Source organism: Engystomops pustulosus, chromosome 2 (genome assembly GCF_040894005.1).
Source record: "Engystomops pustulosus chromosome 2, aEngPut4.maternal, whole genome shotgun sequence".
Taxonomy (NCBI): Eukaryota; Metazoa; Chordata; class Amphibia; order Anura; family Leptodactylidae; genus Engystomops; species Engystomops pustulosus.
This window is the reverse complement of record NC_092412.1, coordinates 152,123,099-152,136,248: the sequence shown is the minus strand read 5'-3', so window position 1 is coordinate 152,136,248 and position 13,150 is coordinate 152,123,099. Positions and strand designations below refer to the sequence as shown.

The 13,150-nt window shown below is 42.9% G+C and overlaps 1 protein-coding gene across 5 annotated transcripts in view; it reads left to right on the top strand.

Moving 5' to 3' along the window:
* Positions 1-13,150, top strand: part of EYA3 (EYA transcriptional coactivator and phosphatase 3) — a 79,615-nt gene that overhangs the window by 25,448 nt on the left and 41,017 nt on the right. For 3 of the 5 annotated variants that reach the window (XM_072136925.1, XM_072136924.1, XM_072136923.1), the window contains exons 3-4: positions 11,282-11,325; positions 12,756-12,826. In XM_072136925.1, the coding sequence (XP_071993026.1) occupies positions 11,282-11,325; positions 12,756-12,826 (115 nt within the window). Of the gene's footprint in view, positions 1-11,281; positions 11,326-12,458; positions 12,601-12,755; positions 12,827-13,150 lie in introns of those variants that run through there. The other 2 variants (XM_072136927.1, XM_072136926.1) reach the window with 2 other exon arrangements.

The following is a 13,150-nucleotide window of genomic DNA, read 5'->3' as shown; positions in this document are numbered from 1 at the left end:
TGAAGTACAGGATTCTAAGTTCTACTGACAGGTTCTGTGTAAGGGATTTGTTGAGGCGCAAATTACAGAATAAGGATTTCAAATAGGATTTTAAAATCCTATCTTTAAAATTCAGCTGAAAAAAAATCTTGTCCTAATTTGAGCAAGTAGAGGATTTCCCTTCAAAATGGGTGGTAGAATTCAATATTTAAAACCGTTTAAGCCCATGTAAAATGTCCAGCTGCCATTTTTTTCACTGTATAGACTGGTGAAGTACCCAACTAAAAGATTTTAGATGGAGCATTGATATTTAAAGGAAATCTAGCACCAAGATCTTGTATTGTAAACCAAGCATACTTAATGCTGGTATGTGCCCCCTGGCAGGATCTGCTCTTCTTCTAGATACTCTTGCCCTTCTTTTAAACAAAAAAGTCTTTAAAACTTATGCAAATGAGCCCAAGGTTCTCCAGGATCCATAGCTGTTAATTGAGCTCCGCAGCCTCATTTGCAACATTTTTAAAACCTTTTTTTGTCAGAGCATAAGAAGCTAAAAGAAGAGCAGATCTGACAGTTAGGGGACACACCAGCATGTAAGTGTTCTTGGTTTACACTCCTTCTTCCTGGTGGTAAATGTCCTTTTAGGCAACAAAAAACAATATTTGCCTCTTTTTGCACATCCAGTATGGTGTTTGTACTGTTTACTAATTAATACGAAGTGCACAGTAATTTGGTCCAGAAATCTTAACACTGGCTAAAGGGCAAAGCCTGAAGGATGTGATTTGTGTAGGTACTGAATTCATCTTCATCCATATGTTTGCTGCATTGTTTTCCTGTAAACAGGGCAAGTAGTCGATGCCCTGTGCAGGCAGAGGGAGGCACACGGTCATTTTATCTGCTATGCACCTGGGTCATTATATAAATGAATCTGCAGGTGTATCAGATACTCAGAAACGTGTACAATTTAATGAAAAATCTGCAAATGCTGTTGAAGAGGGACATTTGATGTTAGTGGCTCAAGGCTGAATTTGAAGCCAGTCAGATGTGGATAAAGTAGGGTCCAAATAAATAGATTAGATTTCTACAGCCTGACAGTCATATGTGCTGAATGTCTTATTTGTGATTGCTTTTATACTGATTCTTAGGCTGTCACATTAATCCCTGCAGTTTTATTAGCTGCAGCCTGATCCCTCGGATAGATGACCTTACACCAGAAGACAGTCCATATAACAGTTATTTTACTCATGAAACGTGGATATCATATGCATCTACAGTGCTCATTAATACTTTTTTATTTCATAATATGGGTCCTAATTTAAATACTCACTCCCTGTCCACGTTGTAGTTTTCCCCTTTTTTAATGACTAGAACAGCCGTAGCGTACAATGTATCAATTTACCGTAAAAAATTACCGACATGCCAATGCAATCTAGATGACTCCCTGCTTAACCCCTTAAGGACGCAGCCTGTTTGTAGGTTAAGGCTCGGTCCTTTTTTCAGAAATTTGACCAGTGTCTCTTCCTGTGGTAGTAACTTTTCAACGCTTTAAGATATCCTTGTGATTTTGAGATTGTTTTCTCGTGAGACATTGTAGTTTATGTTAGTAGTATCATTTCGGTGATCCGTTCCTTTTTGGGGGGGTAAAAATTCACAAATTTAGGAAAAATTTGAAAAAAATTACAATTTTCAAAGTTTCAAATGTTATACTTTTTAGACAAAATGTCACACCACAATTTTTTTGGGGTAGAAACCTTTTGCCATTGGTCTTCTTTTTATTTCCATTATTTGTTTTACGTTCCCATTTTTTTTACGGATGTGAGAAGGTTTCAAGTGTTAGTAGCAAATTCTCAGATTTTTTTAAAATTTGAAAAATGTAAAATTTGTGGTGATCAATGCAGTTTGGAAGTGCTCTATAAAGGCTTTTGTACTATATACCCCCACAAGTAACACCATTTTATGAACCTAACATCTCAACCTATTCAAATCAGCATTTAGGAAGTCTGTTAACCCTTTTATTATTTTTCCAGAAGCAAACAAAAATGGATTTGAAATTCTGAAATTTCAATTTTTGATTACGATTTTTCTCATTTAGCCCTAAAATGGACACATTCATTAGAAATTTGAGGTAAATAAACATCCCAAAATTATTGCCCTGCTTCCTCCGAGTACGGTAATACCAGACATGTGGATGTCAAGTGCTCCTTTGTCGCACAGCGATGTCCAGAACAGAGTTCGTACTATTGCGTTTTTGGAAGGCCAATTTGGCTGCAAATGTTTTGTGGTGCCACAGTGTACTTGAAGAGCCCCTGAAGTAACAGTATAATAGAAAACCCCCAAAAATGTCACCATTTTGGAAACTAGACCCCTCAAAGAATTCATCTGGGGTTGTGGTGAGCATTTTAACTCCCAACACGCTGGTCAAAATCTAATGCAAAGTAAATGGTGCAGAGTAAAAAATGCGTTTTTATTGCAAAAATGTCAGTTTAGTGCCTAATATATTGCGCCCAACCCATGGCACTTTAGACAAACACCCCAAAAATCATTCTGCGGGTTGTCCCGAGTACAGCAATATCACACATGTGCCAATAATTGACAGGCTGGGCATACAGTAGGCCTGAGACGGAAAGGAGTGAAATTTAGCTTTTCCAGCTCCTTTTTCACACGTTTGGATTTGGAGTGCCATGTCATGTTGGCAGGGCCCGTGAGGTACCAGTGCAATAGAAACCCCCGATAATTTATACCATTTTGGAAACTAGACCCCTCAAAGAATTCATCTGGGGTTGTGGTGAGAATTTTAACCCCCAACAAGCAGGTCAAAATTGAATGCACAGTAAATGGTGCATAGTAAAAATTGCGTTTTTATTGCAAAAATGTCAGTTTAGTGCCTAATATATTGTGCCCAACCCATAGCAATTTAGACAAACACCCCAAAAATCATTCTGCGGGTTGTCCCGAGTACGGCAATATCACACATGTGCCAATAATTGACAGGCTGGGCATACAGTAGGCCTGAGAAGGAAAGGAGTGAAATTTTGATTTTTCGCCTCCTTTTTCACACGTTTGGATACGGAGTGCCATGTGATGTTTGCAGGGTCCGTGAGGTGCCAGTGCAATAGAAACCCCCGATAATTTATACCATTTTGGAAACTAGACCCCTCAAAGAATTCATCTGGGGTTCTGGTGAGAATTTTAACCCCCAACAAGCAGGTCAAAATTGAATGCACAGTAAATGGTGCATAGTAAAAATTGCGTTTTTATTGCAAAAATGTCAGTTTAGTGCCTAATATATTGTGCCCAACCCATAGCAATTTAGACAAACACCCCAAAAATCATTCTGCGGGTTGTCCCGAGTACGGCAATATCACACATGTGCCAATAATTGACAGGTTGGGCACACGGTAGGCCTGAGACGGAAAGGAGTGAAATTTAGCTTTTCCAGCTCCTTTTTCACACGTTTGGATTCGGAGTGCCATGTGATGTTTGCAGGGCCCGTGAGGTACCAGTGCAATAGAAACCCCCGATAATTTATACCATTTTGGAAACTAGACCCCTCAAAGAATTCATCTGGGGTTAGGGTGAGAATTTTAACCCCCAACATGCAGGTCAAAATTGAATGCACAGTAAATGGTGCATAGTAAAAATTGCGTTTTTATTGCAAAAATGTCAGTTTAGTGCCTAATATATTGTGCCCAACCCATGGCAATTTAGACAAACACCCCAAAAATCATTCTGCGGGTTGTCCCGAGTACGGCAATATCACACATGTGCCAATAATTGACAGGTTGGGCATACAGTAGGCCTGAGAAGGAAAGGAGTGAAATTTTGATTTTTCGCCTCCTTTTTCACACGTTTGGATTCGGAGTGCCATGTCATGTTTGCAGGGTCCGTGAGGTACCAGTGCAATAGAAACCCCCGATAATTTATACCATTTTGGAAACTAGACCCCTCAAAGAATTCATCTGGGGTTGTGGTGAGAATTTTAACCCCCAACAAGCAGGTCAAAATTGAATGCACAGTAAATGGTGCATAGTAAAAATTGCATTTTTATTGCAAAAATGTCAGTTTAGTGCCTAATATATTGTGCCCAACCTATAGCAATTTAGACAAACACCCCAAAAATCATTCTGCGGGTTGTCCCGAGTACGGCAATATCACACATGTGCCAATAATTAGCAGGCTGGGCACACGGCAGGCCTGAGAAGGAATGGAATAAGATTTTGCTTTTGGAGCACCCTTTTCACTAGACTGATGTTGGGGTGCCCCTGAGGTACCAGTGCAATAGGAACCCCCGACTAGTGACCCCGTTTTTGGAAATGGCACACCTCAAAGAATTTATCTGGGGTTGTATGAGCATTTTAACCCCTGAAATGCTGGCCCAAATGTCATACAAAGTGAATGGGTCAATGTAGAAATAGCATTGTTTTCTCAAATGTGCCATTGTAGTGACAAATGAAAACAGCCCAACTCATGCCACTATGGATAAACACCCCAAAAATCTTTCTGCGGGTGATTACGAGTACAGCAATACCCCATGTGTGGCAATAGTCTACAGGCTGGGGACACGGCCGGGCTGAGAAGAGACCAGCAATATTTAGCTTTTGAAGCACCCTTTTCACTAGAATGTTATTGGGGTGCCCCTGAGGTACCAGTGCAATAGAATCCCCCGAGTATTGACCCCGTTTATGGAAAGGGCACACCTCAAAGAATTGATCTAGGGTTGTATGAGCATTTTAACCCCTGAGATGCTGGCCCAAATGTAACACAAAGTGAATGGTTCAGTGTAGAAATAGCATTGTTTTCTCAAATGTGCCATTGTAGTGACAAATGAAAACAGCCCAACTCATGCCACTGTGGATAAACACCCCAAAAATCATTCTGCGGGTGATTACGGGTATGGCAATACCCCATGTATGGCAATAGGCTACAAGGTGGAGACACGGCAGAGCTCGGAATAGAATGGTATTTGGAGCACAGACATTTAATTTTTTTTTTACATCAAAAAACATTTGTAGATGCCCTTAGGGATCAGTACAGTAGAAACCCCTAAAAGCTGACCCTATTTACAAACTACACCCCTCCATGAATAAATCTAGGGGTGTAGTGAGCATTTTAACCCCACTGGTGGACCCCAAGGATGATGCATAATGGATGGTGCATAGTACAAATTATCCATTATGTCATCTTGTGCCCAGCTCCTGCCACGGGAGACAAAAACCCCAAAAATCATCATGTGGGTTCTCCCGGGTACGGCAATACCCCATATGTGGCAATAATCTACAGGCTGGGCACACGGAAGAGCTCAGCAGGGAAGGTGCGGCATGCGGCATGATGTATAAGCTGTGTGAGCTGTGTGCATCAGGGTACAATTATACATCCAGGGACGTGTGATATATCCTAAAACACTCCTTCATGCATAACCCTGGTTTGTCGGGGCATGTGTCACACTGATATATGGTTTCCTTCCTTATGCCCCTTTTTGAGCACACCCTGCACCTTTTTTGATTCCTTCCCTTGCTGGCTGTTTGGGGAACTTCTCCTGGAAAGTGCTGCCCTGGTACAATCCGTGATGTGGCCTCGCTTCCAGACGTGCTAGCACTCTCCCCTTCCTGGTCTCTAAAAATCAGCTTCTTGACTACCACCTCTTGAAATTCCAGGAAAGTTCCCCTCTGGCCGGCATATCGATGCAGCACAAAAGCATTATACAATGCCATCTGCATGATGTGCACGGCCAGCTTCTTGTACCACACCCTCGACTTCCGCATGGCATTGTACGGCTGAAGCACCTGGTCCGACAAATCCACCCCTCCCATGTACTTATTATAATCCAAAATACAGTCCGGCTTGGGGGCTTCTGCACTGGGCAGGGGTGATGCTGTGCCCATGTATTGTTGTTAGTACAAGGACATCCCTCTTGTCCTTGTACCTAACACACAATACTGAGTCGCTGCTTAGTGCTCGGCTCTCATGCCTTCTGAGCTTTTCCCCTAGCAGCGACTTAGGGAGACCTCTCTGATTTTTCCTAACAGTGCCACATGCCGCAGTTTGTCTGGAAGCGAGGCACTTGAACAGGGTAATACTCGTATAAAAATTATCCAGGTAGAGGTGGTAGCCCTGGTCCAATAGTGGGTGCACCAAATCCCACACTATCTTTCCAGCTATTCCCAGGAAGGGGGGGCATTCAGGGGGCACTATCCTAGAGTCCTTCCCTTCATATACCCTGAACCTAAAAGTGTACCCTGATGCACTCTCACACAGCTTATACATCTTCACGCCATACCGTGCCCTCTTATTGGGCAGGTACTGGCGGAACTGAAGTCTCCCTTTGAAATGTACCAGGGACTCGTCCACTGATATGTGCCTCTTTGGAGTATACACATCCATAAATTGGGCACTCAGGTAGTCTAATATGGGTCGGACCTTATATAGCCTATCATAACTGGGGTCATCTCTGGGTGGGCACTGAGAATTGTCAGCAAAATGCAGAAACCTATGGATGGCTTCAAAGCGCATCCTATTCATTGCCATGCGGAACATCGGGGTGTGGTACAGAATGTCTGTGCTCCAATAATCCCTAATAGAGGGCTTTTTGACGAGTCCCATAAGAAGTACTATGCCCCAATACTTCTCCATCTCTGCTGCACTAACAGGGGTCCACCTGTAGGGTTGCGCATAAAAAGAAGTGGGGTTGTGGGCAATGTATTGTGCAGCGTAGAGATTAGTCTGGGACACCATCAAACTAATAAGCTCCTCAGTAAAAAAAAATCTTAAAGTAGTCCACTGGTCCGAGCCCTGCCCTGCCAGGGACCTGAGGGGCATAACTACTGGGGGTCACCCATGTGGGGTCAGGAGTCCCGGGCACTCCAGCAGGAGTCCCGGGCACTCCAGCAGGAGTCCCGGGCACTCCGGCACTACTGCGTAAGCGCCTTCTCGGGGGTTCCTCTGACTCGCTTTGTGAGGACGAGGAAGACAAATAAAACTCGTCCCCACTTGCTGACTCCGTATCGGAGGCCATAAAACTATAGACCTCCAGATCCGTATACGTCTTTTGAGACATGATGGGGGTGATAGTATGCAACCTACACTACAACTACTCCACTCCACTACTACACCGCCTTCTCCTCCTCACAACGCCTTCTCCTCCTCACAACGCCTTCTCCTCCTCACAACGCCTTCTCCTCCTCACAACGCCTTCTCCTCCTCACAACGCCTTCTCCTCCTCACAACGCCTTCTCCTCCACTACACTCCTTCTCCTCCTCACAACGCCTTCTCCTCCACTACACTCCTTCTCCTCCTCACAACGCCTTCTCCTCCACTACACTCCTTCCTCACAACGCCTTCTCCTCCTCACAACGCCTTCTCCTCCTCACAACGCCTTCTCCTCCTCACAACGCCTTCTCCTCCTCACAACGCCTTCTCCTCCTCACAACGCCTTCTCCTCCACTACACTCCTCCTCCTCCTCACAACGCCTTCTCCTCCACTACACTCCTTCTCCTCCTCACAACGCCTTCTCCTCCACACACGCCTTCTCCTCCACTACACGCCTTCTCCTCCACTACACTCCTTCTCCTCCTCACAACGCCTTCTCCTCCTCACAACGCCTTCTCCTCCTCACAACGCCTTCTCCTCCTCACAACGCCTTCTCCTCCACACACGCCTTCTCCTCCACACACGCCTTCTCCTCCACACACGCCTTCTCCTCCACCACACGCCTTCTCCTCCACCACACGCCTTCTCCTCCACCACACGCCTTCTCCTCCACCACACGCCTTCTCCTCCACCACACGCCTTCTCCTCCACCACACGCCTTCTCCTCCACCACACGCCTTCTCCTCCACCACACGCCTTCTCCTCCACCACACGCCTTCTCCTCCACCACACGCCTTCTCCTCCACCACACGCCTTCTCCTCCACCACACGCCTTCTCCTCCACCACACGCCTTCTCCTCCACCACACGCTTCCCCTCCACCACACGCCTTCTCCTCTACCACACGCCTTCTCCTCCACCACACGCCTTCTCCTCCACCACACGCCTTCTCCTCCACCACACGCCTTCTCCTCCACCACACGCCTTCTCCTCCACCACACGCCTTCTCCTCCACCACACGCCTTCTCCTCCACCACACGCCTTCTCCTCCACCAACAGCCTTCTCCTCCACCAACAGCCTTCTCCTCCACCAACAGCCTTCTCCTCCACCAACAGCCTTCTCCTCCACCACACGCCTTCTCCTCCACCACACGCCTTCTCCTCCACCACACGCCTTCTCCTCCACCACACGCCTTCTCCTCCACCACACGCCTTCTCCTCCACCACACGCCTTCTCCTCCACCACACGCCTTCTCCTCCACCACACGCCTTCTCCTCCACCACACGCCTTCTCCTCCACCACACGCCTTCTCCTCCACCACACGCCTTCTCCTCCACCACACGCCTTCTCCTCCACCACACGCCTTCTCCTCCACCACACGCCTTCTCCTCCACTAAACTCCTACTCCACACACTTCGCACTTAAAAGTGCGGTTTGGGGGGAAAGGGAATACAGATGATGGGGGGGATAGTACAGGGAAGTGGGATTACACTGGGAGGGGATGGAGGATGGGTGTAGTAGTTTTTTTTTCACTTTTACAGGACAGATCCTAAAACCCTCTGCTCTCCAACACTACCAAACGCAGAATGGCGGCGTTGGAGAGCATGGAGGGTGTTGGGTCTGCCCTCCACAGTCACTGATCGCTGTGATTGGCCAGTCTGTACAGACGGGCCAATCACAGCGATCTACATCACAGGACCAATCAGATCGGTCCTGTGATGTCAGAGGGGGACGTCCCCTCTCGATCCCAGCATGCTCCGGGGTTTTGTCATCCCGTCTCGCGACGGGATGACGTCATTAACCCCGGAGCCGCCAGCCTGCAGCCTCCGATCGCTGCAATTGGCCGTCTGTAAAGACGGGCCAATCGCAGCGATCGACATCACAGGACCGACATGACAGGTCCTGTGATGTCAGAGGGGGGATGTCCCCTCGCTATCCCGCCAGGTTTCGGCGGTCGGTCATCCCGTCTTGCGACGGGATGACCGAATTTGAACATGTTGCGCCGCTGGCGGATATATCCGCCATCGAGCGCTAACTCACTGCGCTCGATGGCGGATATATCCGCCGCGGAGCGGCAAGGGGTTAAAGACAGTGGTAGCTGTTTTTTAAAAAAAAATAATAATTTTTTCTTTCTTTCTATTGTGAACGGTTTTATATTGTAATAGAAAAATATCCAGGCCTTGCACTCACTGTTGTAGAAATGTTAAGACTCACATATATGCATAGGTTTATGTTGTAAAATAAACCTGATGTATACACCAAATGTGTCTAGTAGGTGCAATGATCCTTAAAGGAAATCAACCAGTTGTGAAAGTGCAAAAAACCTAGAAATACTCACCTCCGCTCCTCTTCAACTGTCCTGCGCTAGTCTTAACACGCCGGGATCACCTCGAAAAGAAACTTATAATTAGCAGGCCAAAGCTTTGGGACAAGATGTCTAATTAGTGTACTAATTATGCACTCCAAAGATCTACTAATTATGCACACCCTCGCATCGGAGAGTGAGGTGACCTCACAAGAGAGCCGTGAATTCACGTCCCTCGCGGGACGTGGCCTCCCTCTCTCAGCATGGGGGAGGAATTGCGGGAGAGTGCATAATTGGCAGCCTGGAGCACCGGGCATCTTGTCCCAGCCCAAACCTCGTTTCTTTTCTAAGTGATCCCGGCGTGTCAAGCTTAGCAAAAGAGTATTTCTGAAGTTTTTTTAGTGTTTTTACAGCTGGTTGGTTTTCTTTAACTTTGGTAGTAGAAAATGCTTTTGTTTTCACTGCATTGAAACAATGTGGAGTATTAAATTTATATGCAGAGAACCTACATGGGCAACACATGATCACATGTACAAAAGTACAAGTTTGTTATCGTGGAAACATTAGGACCTATTCACATGGCAGATTTTGACACCGATATTCTGCTTACAAAATCCTTGTCTGAATGGGTGGTTGATGGCGTTTGACGCATGTTTCAAAACCCACTGTGACAACTGAACAGAGATTTGCCTAATTAAATTTGTTAATTTTGTATTTACATAATGCACCCGTTAATGGATGCGGCAACATCACATTTAACAGATGTGTTTTGTAAATTGAAGTAGACAAATTTGTTTTCAACTATTGCAGTGCGTTTTTAAATCCATGCGGTAAACGCCACTAATATATATATATATATATATATATATATATATATATGTATGTATATATGTGTATATATATGTATATATGTGTGTGGTGTTAGGACCACATGTGAATGCACCCTAGAAAACCTGCTTTCATTCAGTACGCAGACGTACCATTATCAGTATTATGCGCTTCTGTTGGGTACATTATTTTTCTTTTTTTTTATTTTGTATGATTTGATGTGACAAAGCAAAGAGTATTTTTTAAAAATATATGAAAATATTTTTACCTAGCCATTTTTTTTTTAAAATACATGTTCATGCTCTTACAAAATTTACATTACAGAAGGAAATCAAGTATTTTATATAACCATGCATTTCTTCCCCCTTCCTCCTTGGACTGGGGAAAGAAAGAAAAAATGGATAAATAAAGTAATTTAAAAAATTCAATGCAAAATGTTTTTATTTAAGTGGAGCAACAACAAAACATGAACACCTGTAGCAGTGACATTCCCCATCATACTCTTCGGGCTATGACTGTTTCATCATACTTTGGCTATGGATTAATTCAAACATTGACCATGTCCTATATTTTGGGCTGTCTGAACGCCAGTTAAATATCAATAGTAAACTGTAAATATTAGAAATTGTTACTCCAAATGGAAATAAATTGTGACCTATAGCACAATTATGAAGATGTATACCCAAAGGTATTTTGCATATTATGCAGGTAAAATATGATCAGGACAGGTTTTATAAGTAACCTTAGAATGATGGTAATTATATATTTTAAAAAATAGTATACCGGTATTTCTGAATTTAGGAAGAAAGTTTCCATTACGATTATGTGGATTAACTGATAATCGTTCTCAAATTTCTTTCCAGCGATACTACTTAAGCCACAACCATCCGTTCCAGCAATAGACACGCATTGCCGTCTGTGGAGATTTATCTTAAGACAGTCTTTTTGGCTCTCTTTTGAAACTTAATTGTAGGTTTTTTAAAACAAAATGCAATACATTGGCAAAAAGGACACTTTTATGTGCAAATTATATTTTCAGACACCAATTTACTAAATGGTTTAACTACAACAATATTTTTTTCAGGTCAAAAAAGCAAAAATGCAAGATGCCGGAGAGGAATCTGTAAGGTTAGTAAATGAAAATTTGATTAATCTATTCTAGTTTTATTGTGGTTTTATTTATTAAAATATTAGCTAGTGCTAGTTTGTAGCAAGAAGGTGATCACTTTGATTATTTGGGGAATTTGTTTGACACTGATATGACTACTCACAGTTTATTTACTGTTATAAATTTCATAATGGTTATAAAACAGTCTCTGACAAGTTTTTAATGCAGGTTTCTCATAGAAGAAATTTTATTCTATTTTTGTTATCGTATTGCTTTTGTAGGTTGAACTTTTATTTTACTTTAAACTTGCAGATATTCACAGGTACAAGCATTTTGGAATTCTATGTTTTTTCCCCATTACTGTTTATTGGGTTGTATATATGCCTTGCAAATCTAGTGTTTTCATGTATCATGTGGGCCATCTGCCTAAGATCTTGGTACCACTGCTTTCATAGGAGTTCTATATATTTATACATCTACATTACATTAGAGCAGTAAAATGGACTGGCATCTCTCATTCCAAAAGCCATCTTTATGGCTAGAATGGAAGGGAAAAAAGTTGTAGTTTTTTTGTTTTTTTTGACGGTAAAAAAAAAGGAGCTTGAAGTACTTTTTTCTGTTTAAAAAACACATAACAGATTATGCCTAACTGACCATAACAGATGGCATTGAGTTGTCTTTTACATTAAAAACTGTCACTTTGACTTCAAAGTTTTTTTTTCAGATGAAGAAATCGACAGATAAAATTAGATGATGGATAGATTATAGAAAAATGTGAGGTATAGAGAGAAAGTTCGGTAGGCAGACAGAAATTGGATATCAATTGACAGATAGAAAAGCAAGATCGATAGGTAGGTACAAATGAGACCTGTATAGTTGAAATCTATGAGAGATGGATAGATTGATTGAAGGATGGATAAATAGATGATGTATTGAAAGTGAAAGTAAAGTGTCTGTTACTGTAATGGACACGGTCATCCATTATGTTCAGTTGTATTACAGTTTGATCACTTCCATTTCTTTCTTTTTTTTTTCTGTATATTTTCTTTGTATTTCTGTATTCATTGTATGCTTTTAAGGTTGGAAAAGGCACAGGTTTTTATCAGGCCCCCCCCCCCCCATCTTAAGAGACCATCAACCTGCATTTTTGCCTCTCTCCTTGCTAAAACTGCATTATCGAAGAAGTAAAACATTTTTGTGTTATCTCAGAAAACATAGATTTGGAGACCATTGACTCCTAGTTTTGTTTCCTGCTGTGTATGAAAGTTGCCTTACCCAATTTCCCTGATACCTATGTAAGTCTGATACTATCTGCTGAACATATTTCACGGGCACTTCAAATTTGCGGCTAATCTTTAGTATAGAATGCTAAAATAAGACTCCTTAGCCTGCCCCCCCCCCCTCCCATATAATTTTTAGCACATTCACTTTTCTCCTTTGCATTTTTAAGGCAAGTGTCTAACAATGAAAGCAGCACTCAGAAAGAAGAACTGTCTTCTAACCATGCAATTTCCAGTGAACGTGAGTACAAACAAGATTTTTTACTGTAATCTGGATTATGGATAGGATTATGTCTGAATGCTTTTTTACTAGCATAAAACACCTAAAAAGACATGATCGCACATGAGGAAGCACTGGCAATGCAGCTACTAGTTTGATATCTAAAACATACAGCACTATTTTTTGTTTTTCAAAAATATCAGAATCCCAATCCCCCTGTCTGTTTTCTTTCCAATCATGACGCTCTCCAAGCAGTCACTTGTTGTTTTATAAACTTTATCGGCATTGCCTTTATTTAATAGGATTTGTGTTAAATGGCCACTAACATCAATCATTAGTACAAAT